The 14,479-nt window shown below is 38.9% G+C and overlaps 1 protein-coding gene across 1 annotated transcript in view; it reads right to left on the bottom strand.

Moving 5' to 3' along the window:
- MAPK1 (mitogen-activated protein kinase 1) overlaps positions 1-14,479 on the bottom strand; it is a 99,602-nt gene that overhangs the window by 37,305 nt on the left and 47,818 nt on the right. Inside the window, exons 2-3 of the mRNA XM_045535121.1 lie at positions 5,631-5,813; positions 3,391-3,580 (exon numbers count right to left, since the gene is read on the bottom strand). Of these exons, the coding sequence (XP_045391077.1) occupies positions 3,391-3,580; positions 5,631-5,813 (373 nt within the window). The remainder of the gene's footprint in view (positions 1-3,390; positions 3,581-5,630; positions 5,814-14,479) is intronic.

Below are 14,479 nucleotides of genomic sequence, written 5' to 3'. Positions count from 1 at the left end.
AAAAATAACAGCTAACTCTTCCCAGAAATACTATATACTTAAAATATTAAGAATGTCTCTCCAAAAACAAAAACAATCTGCCATAACAGGGTTGTGATACGAAACCAAAAGAAAAAAGATGAGGAGACATTTTAAAAATATTCACTGTAATTTTTCAAGAAAATCAGTAAGAGCCAAAGAAGTAGTCTGGCCATTCCTAAAAGCAGTTTCATTTCTTTTCTGCTCACTTGGCTTTTATTTGCACAGATCTGGGCAAAGGAGCTGGTTACATCCCATATGGACAGTACACTGATCTACATCAGAAGGATCCTAAGAGGTGACAGAGTTCAACTCACACATACCTGACGAAGGAAGCTGTATTCCCTAACATCTCACTGGATGCTGACCACTCTGTCTCAAACAACCAGTGACAGTACACAAGCTGCCACCCAAAGACAGAGCCCACCCCTTTTTTTAGGCAGCTCCATGATCAGCTTCCCAACAACCTCATCAGCTTCATGTCAATGACACCCTATTACTCACCCAACACTGCAGCCACAGAGAAGAGGACTTAATGTTTTGTGTAGTAGCCCTTACTTCTTATTTCTATTTCTGTTGTTCCTTCTGCCTACGATACCCTATGCCCAGTATAGCTGTTCCCCTCCTACAGGAAAGCCCGCCCTTCCTCAGACGGCTAGCATGGATACCACCTTCTTCTTGCCATCTTTTACAGCCATAGCCAGAACTAGCCCACCGCTCTCCTTTGCATTTATATACCACTCCTTGCTTTATCTGAGTTACATCACATATTATTATAATCATCAACTATCTATTAATACCAGATTTCTGACCAGTTTTCAGATTTCAGGGGCAGATGCTCATCTCCCTTGCCTGGCGTACCCTACAAGGCTTCTCACAGGAACGTCAAACTGAATTCCAAGAAGTGATTGTTGCTATATGCACTTGTTAAACGGCTTTATCAAGATATAATTCACATACCATACAATCCATCCATTTAAAGTATACAGCTCAATCATTTTTAGTATTATAATCACAGGGTTATACAATCATTACCACCATCCAATTTGAGAACATTTTTATAACCTTAAAAAAGAAACTCCAGATTGAATTAGCACCCCCTCTCCACTCCTCCCCAGTCTCACCAGCCCTAGGCAACCACTAATCTACTATCTCTATGGATTTGCATATTCTGGACATTTCATATAAATAGAATCATACAATATGTGGTCTTCTGTGATTGGCTTCTTTCACTTACATAATGCTTCCAAGATTCACCCATGTTATAGCATTATTAGTACTTCACTCCTTTTTATTCCATTGTGTGGATCTACCATCATCAGTTGGACAGTTGGATTATTTCCACTTTTGGGCTATAATGAATAATATTGCTATGAACATTCATGTACAAGTTTTTGTATGGGTCCATGTTTTCATTTCACTAGGTATATACACCTAGGAGTAGAATCCTTACCAACATTTATTATCTGACTTTTTGATTATAGCCATCCTGGTGCGTAGGATGAAGTGGTATCTCATTGTGATTTTGATTTGCAATTACTCTACTGACTAATGATGGAAAGCATCTTTACATGTACTTATTGGCCATTTGTCTTCTTTAGAGAAATGTCTATTCAGATCCTTTGCCTATTTTTTAATTAGGCTATTTATCTTTTTATTATTGAGCTGTAAGAGTTCTTCACATATTCTAGTTATAAGTTCCTTATCAGATATATGATTTGTAAATATCTTCTCTCATTCTATGGATTGCCTTTTTACTTTCTTGCTGGTTTGCTTTATAGCACATTTCTAGTCTTGATGGAATCCATTTATCTTTTTTCTTTTGTTGCTTGTGCTTTTGGTGTCATTCTAAGAGGCTTTGCCTAACACAAGATGGCAAAGATTTACTCTTATGTTTTCTAAGAGCATTAAAGTTTTAGTTCTTAAATGGAGTTCTTTGATCTATTTTACTAATAAGCTAATTTTCTCATTCTTTTGCATGTGGCTATTCACTTGTCCCAGAATAATTTGTTGAAAGACTTTTTTTTGAGACAAGGTCTTGCTCTGTTACCCCAGCATGAGGACAAGGGCACTATCGTAGCTCACTGCAGCCTCAAACTCCTGACCCCAAGCAATCCTCCTGCCTTGGCCTCTGAAAGCGCTAGGATTACAGGTATGAGCCACAGTGCTCAGCCTGAAAAGACTATTCTTTCCTCAATGAACACTTGGCACCCCTGTCAGTTGACCATAGACATGCGTTTATTTCTGGACTTTTAATTCTATTCCACTGATCTGTATGTCTGCCTTATGCCAGTAACAAGATGTCTATTGGCATAATAACCACAGTTTTGTAGTAAGTGATCTTCCCACCTCAGCCTCCCAAGTAGCTGGGACTACAGGCAGGTGCCACCATGCCTAGCTAAATTTTTTTTTTTTTTGAGAGACAGGGTGTTGCTACGTTGCCCAAGCTGGTATTGAACTCCTAGCTTTAAGCGCTCCTCCCGCCCTGGCCTCCCAAAGTGTTGGGATTACAGGCATGAGAGCCATTGTGTCCGACCCTGTAGTAAGTTTTGAAATCAGTATTGTTTTTGGCTATTCTTGGTCTCTTAAATTTCCATACGAATTTTAGGATCAGCCTGTCAATGTCTGCAAAAAAGCCAGCTGGGGCTTTGATACGGATTGTACTTAATCTGTAGAGCAATTTGGGGAATCCCGCCATCTTAACAATACGGTCTTATGATCCACAAACAAGGGATGTCTTTCCACTTATTTAGGTCTTCTTGAATCCCTGCACATTTTCAGTAGACTGAATCCACACCTCTTCCCTTCATCTAAGACGTCTACAGATTTCCCTGCTTACTTAGCTCTGACACCTATTAAAATGGAAATATATCAACGCTGTACATCTTCAGGAGAACTCTGAGGACTATAAAGGATCTTGGGTTTCCCTATTTATTTGAAATGACTTATTAGGTATTAAAGTCAGTGAGGTTAAGTTTTCTGCTGATTTCTGAGTGTCTTTTGTATAAAATTTATTGAAGAAAAAAGTCACCAATGAAAACAGATGGCTTAAAACTTACACATAATGTACATGATCCTATTTACCTATATATAGTGTAAAAGCATACAAGTATATAAGAGTACAGGAAAAACTTTGGCGAAAGTACGCCCATTTTGATCACACTTGTTAGTTATCTCTGGGGAGGATGGAACAATGACATGAGAAAGAAGAGGAGTAGCACTCTTTACTAGTATTTTTGCCATAAAAATGTTTTCCTGTATTTTTGGTATCATTTTTACATAGGAATAATGATAAACATAACTATGCCACAGTAAAAACTATGCCTCAGTTTTTTCAATACATATCACCCTAAGAGTAAATAACTGGCTGACCTTAAGATCACAGGTGGTGTTGAGCAGCAGGTTGGAAGGCTTGAGGTCACGGTGCAGAACGTTGGCTGAGTGGATGTATTTTAAGCCTCTGAGGATCTGGTAAAGAAAATAGCAGATATGGTCGTTGCTGAGGTGTTGTGTCTTCAAGAGCTTGTAAAGATCTGTTTCCATTAGGTCCTGTACTATATATCTGTTTGAACAGGTTAAGGTAAAATACCAAATTAGCTGGTTACACTTAGCTAAGCACTAAAAACAAAATGCACCCTCTCTTTACCTTCTTCCCAAACAGTCCATCATGAGGCCCTTAAGGGAAAGGAGAAACTGATGAAAACTTGGTGTACCTTCACAGAGGGATCTGAAGCAGTTAGCTCCTTTGAGGTCCTGTGAAAGAACAGGCATTATTACACCTGCCTGATATGTCTGGTTATGGGCCTAGACTACGACCAGAAACAGGCTGTTATGGAAATACTGCCCAATCTTGAAGTCTCAATAACCTTGTTCCCTAAATTGCTCACCATCAACAAACGCCCTCTAAGGCTTGTTGGAAAAGGCTGGGAAAGGGTGGTGGCCAGCAGACATCCTAATACTCCCCCTTCTCTTTGGCCCAGCAACAACCCCTAACACCACTATTCTTTCTCCTTCCTTCTCACCACTCCTTTCCTCCCCTCCCCAACTCCTCAAACACCAACCATAAAACTTCTGGAGATACAGGTCTAGAAAACACTGCTGTTATTACTAAATCCAGCCCTAAGTCTATTTTCTTGGCTCCTGAATTAATGTTAAGATCCTAAATAAATAAGACCATGGGGAAGTCATGCTAAGAAGGGGTTTGTGCTAATTTTGCTTTCTTGCCAAGCCATGTATCTAAGCACCTAAAACTTTAGCTATAGCTATCTTCTTTCTTAAAGAAATTAAATTATAAAGGCCGTTAGCTTTTAACTTCACCATAATATTATTTCGTTTTGCATTTCTTTTATTCATTTCTGTATAGACACTATTCTCTGTCCCCTATAGATTCATGCTAGATGAGACACAGCATGGAATTCAAAGGAAACATGACTTAAAAATCTGTCATCTAAGAGGGGCTTATTTTCATGGCAAAAGGTAAAGCAGGACCAACAGGTGGTAGTGGCAGGAGGCATTTCACTTCAAATATCACTGCAACTTATTAACAGCGCAGTTTAAAAATGGAAAGGGCTGCCTAGAGACAGCGAGCGGCTGCTGCTCCCTGGAGGGGTGGAATGCAAATTGGACAAGCTGGTAGGAACGCTGTATTAGACTAACTGTTTTTCTTCTGGCAGATCCTCTTCAGCATACTTAACCCCTCCTCTTTCCAATGTAGCCTTTACCCAGGCAGCATCCTCTGGACCTGCTTAGCCCAGATTTCGGAACGTCAGTCACAGTCATCTAATTTGAGAGGTGAGTCAGCCTTAAAGATCATGAGGGCCAGCCTCCTTCATTTCAAAGATGAGGCAGTCCTGATTTCACCAGGTAGATATCCAAGATACCCTCTTTCTTCATCTACAACTCTTTCCCTTCCCTTTTCCCCATCTTAACAAACCATCCCTTGAATGGAAAAAAACATTACTGGAAATGTTAACCAAGACTTATTTCCATAACTACACTTAAAGAAAACTCTTTACAGAAACTGAAAGAGAAAATATTGGACTTACCTAAAAGATACTAAAATTAGTTATTGACAACTGGTGAAACAAATTAGAGAAAAACTTTTATTTTTTTGGAGATAGAGTCTTGCTCTGTTGCCCGGGCTAGAGTGAGTGCCGTGGCATCAGCCTAGCTCCCAGCAACCTCAGACTCCTGGGCTTAAGCAATCCTACTGCCTCAGCCTCCCGAGTAGCTGGGACTACAGGCATGCGCCACCATGCCCGGCTAATTTTTTTTTTTCTATATAGATTTTTAGCTGTCCAAATCATTTCTTTCTATTTTTAGTAGAGACGGGGTCTCACTCTTGCTCAGGCTGGTCTCGAACTCCTGAGCTCGAGCGATCCACCCACCTTGGCCTCCCAGAGTGCTAGGATTACAGGCGTGAGCCACTGCGCCCGGCCTGAGAAAAACTTTTAAATGATGCAAATATTACAGTAAATGGAGAGAAGATTACAATTTCCCCTTTAGCATGCTTTATGCAGTTTTCCTTTATTCTAAGTCAAGGAAATTTCAAGTTATATTTACTCAACAAGGTGACCAAGCAGTGGAATCAGCTAGTTGCCTGAAAAGGATACACATCTTTCATTTGCTCGATGGTTGGCGCTCGAATAATATCATTGATTCCAATGATGTTCTCATGTCTGAAGCGCAGTAAGATTTTTATCTCCCTCAGGGTTCTCTGGCAGTAGGTCTGGTGCTCAAAAGGACTGATTTTCTTGATAGCTACTCGAACTTTGTTGACATTATCGTAAGCAGAGCTTAAAAAAAAGAGAGAGAGAGAGAGATGCCATTAAAAACAGCCCACCAGAACATCTTGGCAGAAGGAACGCAAAGTGGTAAAGTATTAAATTTTTAACACTCTGTGTAAACATTGTTTCATACCCACGAAGGTGGCATGTGTATCACCCACAAAAGGGGCTTAAGCTAGGGAGGATGGATGCAGCTGACACAAGATTGCAGATGCTGAAGCTCAAAGTTAACAGAAGGCCCAAGCCTGGGAACTGTGTGGATGCCGATTTTCATAAACTCAGAAACAGGGGTTCCTGCCACACACACATAAACAAAGCATTTTCTCACTGTCTTAAACAGCAACTGCATTCTGGTGAGAGTAATCACTTTTGCCTCCAAAACAACTTCCTTCTCTTATATTGAATTCCTCTCACTTAGCAGAAACATTCAAATGACCATCAATCACATTTTCACCCCTAACAAAAATGGATCAAAGAGGCCGACGCCTTGATTACTTGTATCAACTTTCTCCTACTTGCAAAATGACATGACTACTTCCCCCTCCACCACAAGGAACTGAACCAAGATGTCTGGACAGGTTTATAACAAAACCTAAGAAATATTCATCAAAAATACCTTTGCAGCAACAACACCAGGCCCAGCTATTTCCAAGCTGCCCGAAGATGTGGCTTAATAGAATTCCAAGCAGAAGCAATAATAAAAATTGTATCTTCGATTTTATGATAAAATTGAATCTTGAGTATTACTGCTATCTTTATGATCAATATTTTACTGAAAGCTTTTCTGTAAGAACTTTTCATATTAATAAATGTCCATATCTGGTCCATTGGCCAAAGCAATGCAGTAATATTGACAGGTAATAAGATATTACTTCTTGTTTCCTCAGGGTAAGTACTAGAAATATAAAACAGGAAAATAACTTTATCCTAAAGCTTGTGCTTCTATAATGATATTTATCAGTCTGCTTTGAGGACTACTGATACATCTGTCTGATTCCAGGCAAGACTATGCTCTGGGAAGGACTTTGTCTTACTCAGCTCCAATTATGCCACAAGCCATTAATACACTGCACATAGGTGCCCCAAATACTTTGAAATAAAATATATTTTCTTATTTAAAAGAATCACCACCCAAATCTTATTTTGCTTTGGTCTGCTGCACAAGGGCTCAAACCAGTGACTTTCAGGTAGGCAGGCAAAGAGATGTTTAGTTTAAGCAAGCTTATTCAATACTGGGAACAAATATTTTTAGAAATAAGTCTTTTTCACTAATTCAAATCACAGATCATGAGTTCAACAAAAGAGAACATGGATTAAAATAGCTGCAAAATATTGGTTTAAACTCAACATTACAAACTTCTAGTTCTACTGAAGACAGTAGTCAAATGCAGCCATAAATTTGCTTTACAAAATTACAATCTAATGAGATTGCTGGAGGGAGGAGCTTACGGTCAGAGTGTCCCTCTGTTGTATTAATATTATGTTAATGTTGTATTAATATTGTATTAATACTCACTCAGATATGACATAAATAACCAACTGACCCCCTTTTAGGTAAGAAAGCATGAGATCATTATCACCTGTTCTGTCCACGGAGTTTGATCTGTTTCTGTCTGTTCTACCTATCCATTCTACTGCCTTTTTGGTTTACACACTCTATCTTTCATAGAACTGATCACAAAGAAGTTACATTCTTCCATAACAACTCTGTATTTGCTCCTGTCTCCTTGGATTTCTCAGTTCTGTTTTACATACTTTATTGTTCTGATACTCAGCAAATAAGACATATCATGGACTTTTTGGTGTCTCTTAATAGTTTGTACTTTAAAATCACTTTGATACTACTGATCCTGTTTTGTTTTTCTCTAAGAGTTTAATCTCTGCTCATTCCCCTTTTGTCTCCAACTATCACTATACCACAGCTTTTTGCTGTAACTTTGTTTCTTCTAAACAACTTATGGTTCCAGTCTGGGATATTAATCCAATTTGTGATTATATAATCTTTAGGTGGGTTATTTTTAGGATTTTTACATATTTTCTCTCTTAACTGATAAATTTGTTCTTTTCAAAAACAAAAATTAAGGTTAAATAAATTGTTCAAGATTAAAAGGATGAAGAGTTTCCTAACTTATCCTAATAAGAGAAATATTATATATGTATGTATGAACTAGAACCCAAACTAAAGACCAATCTTTTTTCTAAACACAAGCTTGAAAATCAACTAAAAATAAATGAGTAAATATGGTTTGACAACACATTAAAAAAACAATTATGACCAAGTAATATTTATCACAGGAATCCAAAGATGGTTCATGAAAAAGAAACACAGTAAAAAGACACACTGTTGAATAGACATTTCTGCAAAGAAGATACATAAATGGCGAAGAAGCATATGAAAAGATGCTCAACATCACTAATCATCATTAGAGAAATGCAAATCAAAACCACATGAGCTCTCACCTCACACCCATCAGGATTTCCACTACTGAAAAACAGAAAAGTGCTGGTGAAGATGGGGAAGAAACTGGAACCCCGGGCATCAGCAGCAGGCACATAACAGAGTACAGCCACTACGGAAATTCCTCAAAAAATTAAAAAGTTACCATATGATCCAGCAACCCCACTTCTGGGAATATACTCTAAACAATTCAAAGCAGAATCTCAGAGAGGTATTGGCACACCCATGTTCACTGCAACATTATGCACATAGCCAAGACGTGGAAGCAACCCAAATGTCCACTGACAGACAAATGGATAAAAAAAATACAGCATATGCATACAGTGGAATATTATTCTGCCCTAAAAAACCAAGGAAATTCAATTCAATATCCTCTCATGACTTAAAAACTCTCAACAAATTAGGTATAGAAGGAATGTATCTCAACATAATAAAAGCCATGTATGACAAGCTTACAGCTAAGATACTCGACGGTGAAAAAGATAATGAACAAGAGAAGAATGCCCACTCTCAAAACTTCTATTTAACATAATACTGGAAGTCCTGGCCAGAACAGTTAGGCAAGAAAAAAAACTAAAAGGCACCCAAATCAGAAAGAAAGTTAAATTAAATTGTCTCTGTTTGCATATGACATGATCTTATGTTAATGTATAAAAAACCCTAAAGAATCCACCAGAAAACTGTTAAAACTAATAAATTCAGTAAAGTAGCAGGACACAAAAATCAACATACAAAAATCACTTCTGTTTTTATATACTAACAAAAAGCTATCCAAAACAGAAATTAAGAAAACAATCCCATTTATAATAGCATCAATAAAATAAAATACGTAGGAATAAATTTAGCCAAGGTGAAAGATCTGTATAATAAAATTGCTGATGAAAGAAACTGAAGACGACACAAATAAATGAAAAGCTATCCTGTGTTCACGGATTGGAAGAATTTTTTTTAAAATTTGTCAGGCATGGTGGCTCACACCTATAATCCTAGCACTCTGGGAGGCCAAGGCAGAAGGATAACTTGAGGCAAGGAGTTCGAGACCAGCTTGAGCAAGAATGACACCCTGTCTCTACAAAAAAATACAAAAATTAGCTGGGCGTGGGGGTGAGTGCCTGTAGTCCCAGCTACTTGGGAGGCTGAGGGAGGAGGATCCCTGAGCCCAGAAGTTTGAGGTTGCTGTGAGCTATGATGATACCAGGACACTCTAGCCTGGGCAACAGAGAGAAATCCTGTCTCAAAAATAAATAAATAAATAAGTAAGTAAGTAAGTAAGTAAGTAAGTAAAATAAAATTGGGTGAAGAACCTGAATAGACATTTCTCAAAAGAAAATATACAAATGTCCAATAGGTATATGAAAAAATGCTCACCATCACTAATCATCAGAGAAAATCAAATCAAAACCACAAGAGGTATCACCTCACACCTATTAGAATGGCTGTTATCAAAAAGACAAGATAAGTCCTGGGGAAGATGTGGAGAAAAGGGAACCCTTGTACACTGTCGGTGGGAATGTAAATAAGCACAGCCATTATGGATAACGGTATCGAGGTTCCTCAAAAAATTAAAATAAAATTACCATATGATCCAATAACACCACTTCTGGGTATACATCCAAAGGAAATTAAATCAGTACCTTAAAGAGATATCTGTATCCCCATATTTATCGCAGCATTATTCAGCCTAGGTGTGTAATCAATCTGAGTGGCCATCAAAGGATGAATGGATAAAGAATATGTGGCATATAGACACGATGGCATATTATTCAGCCTTAATAAAGAAGGAAATCTTCTCATTTGTGACAACATGGATAAACCTGGAAGACATCATGCTAAGTGAAATCATCCAGGCATAGAAAGACAAATATTGTATGATCTCACTCACACGTGGAATCTAAAAAAAAAATTATAGAAGCAGAGGATATAACAGTAGTTGCAATGGGCTGAGATGTGGCAGAACTGGGGAGATGTTGGTCAAAGGGTACAAAGTCTCTATGCAGAATGAATAAGTTCTGGAGATTTGATGTACAGTATGGTGACTATTGCTAATCTTAATAATACTGTATAGCATGCAGGAAAGAGAAGAGATCTTAATTGTCCACACCACACACAAGGGTAACTATGTGAGGTGATGGATATGTTAATTAGCTTGACTGTGGAAATTACTTCACAATGTATACACATATCAAAACACCACATTGTAAACCGTAAATATATACAATTTTTATTTGTCAATTATACCAATAAAGTTGGGGGAAAAAACAAAAAGGTGGTCATTCTATCACATGCTACAACCTGTATGAACCTTGAGGACATTATGCCAACTGTCATTATGCCAGTCATAAAAACAGAAATGCTGCTAAAGTTATCAACCTCACAGAATCAGAAAGTAGAATGGTAGTTACCAAAGGCTGGGGAGAGGGGAAAATGCGAAGATGTGTTCAATGAGTACACTGTTTCAGTTTTCCAAAATGAAAAAGTTCTAGAAATCTATTGCACAACAATGTGAACATACTTAACTGTACTACTGAACTGAATGCTTAAAAATGGTTAAGACAAAAAAATTTTTTTTAAATGGTTAAGACAGCAAATTTTATGTGTGGCTTTTTTTATTTTTTTTCCTAGAATTGAGTTGCGTTTTGTTTGTTTTCGTTTTTTTTAAAAGGAGATGAAGTCTCACTATGTTGCCCAGGCTGGTCTTGAACTCCTGAGCTCAAGGGATCCTCCTGCCTCAGTCTCCTGAGTAGCTGGGACTATAGGCACATGTCACTGCACCCAGCTTTTAAAGAAAATTTTTAAAAGGGAGAATAAGGCATGCTAAAGAAGGGAAAAAAAAAATCAGACATTTCAAGGGATATCAAAAAAGAATGACAGTGGTTACATGAACCTACATACATGATAAAATCACACAGAATTAATTACATACATGAATGAGTGCATACAAAACTAGTGAGATGTGAATGAACTCTGCAGATTGTATCAGTGTCAATCTGCCTGTTATGTTACTGAACAATAATTATGTAAGATATTACCACTGGAGGAAACTGGAATCCCTCTGTATTGTCTCTTACAACTAGATGTAAATCTACAATTATTTCACAATAAAAACTTTAATTAAAAATGCCCATCAATAGGGGAGTGGCTATCCACACAATGGAATACTATGAAGCTAAAAAAATGATATGGAAAGATCTTCAAGATCTAGTAAGTGAAAAAAAAAAGTGGCTAGTACGTTATGTTGTTTCTAATACAGAATTAAAGCAATATTATATATTAACATTTGCTTATATTTGCATTAAAACAAACTCTAGAAAGAGACAAGGAAGTAATAGGAGTGAGGATGGGAGGAGGGACAGAGATAGAGGGGAGTGTAACCTTTCCCCGTATACCTCTCTATATTGTTTTGACTTATGAGCCACATGAACCTCTTCAAGAAAATAAAATACCAAACAACTTTTTAGTTCTTTTTAAATTAGGGATAAAAAAGAAAAATACTAGTGGAATACCCTAGTTAAAGGAGAAAGCACAATCATTTTGGAATTCCTTACCAATACAAAAAGATTTGAAAAAGAAATTACAATATTATTGGAAGGAGTACAAAATGTCTTCTTTTAACCTCATTCTCACCTGAGAGAATAATCTTTAAAATAGGAATTGGGGCGGGGCATAGTGGCTCACATCTATTTATATAATCCCAGTGCTTTGGAGGGCTGAGGTGGGAGGATCACCGGAGCTTAAGAGTTTGAGACCAGCCTGGGAAACAGAGTGAGACCCTGTCTCTAGAAAGAACACAAAAATTAGCCAGGTGTGGTGGTGCGGCCTGTAGTCCCAGCTACCAGGGAGGGAGGCAGGAGGATGGCTTGAGTCCAGGAGGTTGAGGTCGCAGCGAGCTATGAAGACACCACTGCACCCCAGCCTGGGCAACAGAGACCCTGTCTCAAACAAAACAAAACAAGAATCTGGAATTGGGTATATATTTTTAAAGAAAACAGCACGCAAAATAAGGGAGGAAACTTTTATCCAGCATTGGGTTAGTATCTTCTACATACTGAGGACTGTTGTAACACTAGGACACAAAGATTATAAATAATACTCTCCCCTTGAAGAGCTCAAGACATTGAGAGCACCCAGACATTCTTACATGAACACAGCCTCAAGTCTCAGATGAATTCAATCCTAAGACCCATAAATAGTGGGGAATGGGAAGAGGTCAAGGCTGGAGATGAACACACTCATCTCAATTCTCAAAACAGATCGGTTCTGCTATTTGAAAATGAAAATGAATGGACTATTGATACACGCAACACAGATGAATCTCAAATAATTATGTTGAGTGAAGCCAGACCAAAAGAAAAGTACTTCCATTTATATAAAATATAAACTAATCTATACGGACAGAAAGCAGATCGGTAGGGTTGCCTGGGGAGGGTGAATTACCAACGGGAACCAGGTAACTTGGAGGTGATGAATATGTTCACTATCCTAATTGTGTTGATGGTTTCATGGAATACATAATGTGTACAAACTTACCCAACTTTACACTTTATTTAAAAAAGAGTGGGGGGGAAACCAGGGCTCGTTGGATACATGGTCCATTCCAGAGCTGGAGTGGGCGGGAACAGGGAGATTCCAGAAGTGTACTGACCACTAAATATGGAAGCAGACATTCACACAATTCTGGAGGAGATTATTTAACATATGTTTTGTGATTGCTTAGGGAAGAAAAGGGAACCAGCATGAGTCAATTATGAACAAGTCATGCTAAACTAACTTCATTTCCTGTTTTGATAGGGTTACCACAACAACACAAGAGTGACGCCAGAGCTGTGGTGAATTCAAGCCACACTTCGCAAGCACTTCTCATTTGTGAGACCTCATGTAAGGACTGGTGGCAGTGACAAATGATGATCCTGCTCTTAAGAAACTTGCAATTTAGTGAGGGAAGGAGACAGGAGCACACAACATACTCTGCCTTTTATCATAGTAAAGTACTTCTGACACAAGAAGTTGGGTAGATTAATTCCAAATCGCGTATTAAAAGAAGGATTAAAAGAAGATGAGGCCTATACAAGCCATATCCTGAATGATGAGAGGCTTCTGTCAGAAAAGCAAGGGCACAAAGAAAAGCAGGAGGAAACACATGGAGAGGGAAACTGAGCCATCTGAGGGGACCACTGGCCCCCACCCAGCCATGCCCCTTCTCATGAGGAGGTTTTTGGGGTCAAGGGAACAGGGCCATCAGGAGCCCCAGAATTCCCTGCAACTGGGGCTGTGCAGGCCTATGCCCAGTGTGTGTACCTGAGGGGTGGCCAAGGGGCAGCTGTTCGCAGGTGTACACTGCGCCTAGACAGACTGCAGGTGGCAGGCCATGCCCAGGGGCTCAAGCTCACAGTGGGGGACAGCACTGTAGCTGGTAAGGGAAGAAGGAGATGCTGCAGGCCTGCTCTCCTGGAACTGCTGACACAGAACTCTAAGAAGTTTGAGAATTCTCTATTTGAGCCTGGCCTTCCAGGTCATTAAGAAGGTCTATCTGTCATGGTGGGAGGAGAAAACATATGCTATTTAATGTTTCTTAGCTTGATTTTTTACAATATGTGGGGTCCCATTTGTATTCTTGACCTAGGCCTTGCAAACATGAGAGGTGGGCCTGGGTCTTGGAGGTGTAAACTGAAGATGGGGGTGGGGGCCATGGACAGTTATGAATGTCCTGATTTATTTATGTATGTATGTATGTATGTATGTATGTATTTATTTATTTATTTATTTTTGAGACAGAGTCTCACTCTGTTGTCCGGGCTAGAATGCCGTGGCGTCAGCCTTGCTCACAAGCAACCTCAAACTCCTGGGCTCAAGCGATCCTACTGCCTCAGCCTCCTGAGTAGCTGGGACTACAGGTCTGCGCCACCATGCCCAGCTAATTTTTTCTATATGTATTTTTAGTTGTTTGGCCAATTTCTTTCTATTTTTAGTAGAGACGGGGTCTCGCTCTTGCTCAGGCTGGTCTTGAACTCCTGAGCTCAAATGATCCACCCACCTCGGCCTCCCAGAGTGCTTGGATTACAGGTGTGAGCCACCGCGCCCAGCCAAGCTCCTAAGAATTCTGAGGCTTTTTTTTACATTTTTAATGTACTCTAATTGCTGTTGAGTATACATCTGCCTCATATACACCAAAAACAGAAACCCTGACACAGGGAGAAACAAGACTTAAAAGTACTAAGTG

This window comes from Lemur catta, chromosome 21 (assembly GCF_020740605.2).
Source record: "Lemur catta isolate mLemCat1 chromosome 21, mLemCat1.pri, whole genome shotgun sequence".
In the NCBI taxonomy this organism is placed as follows: domain Eukaryota; kingdom Metazoa; phylum Chordata; class Mammalia; order Primates; family Lemuridae; genus Lemur; species Lemur catta.
The sequence above is the reverse complement of the archived record's forward strand: the minus strand, read 5'-3'. Positions and strand labels throughout refer to the sequence as shown.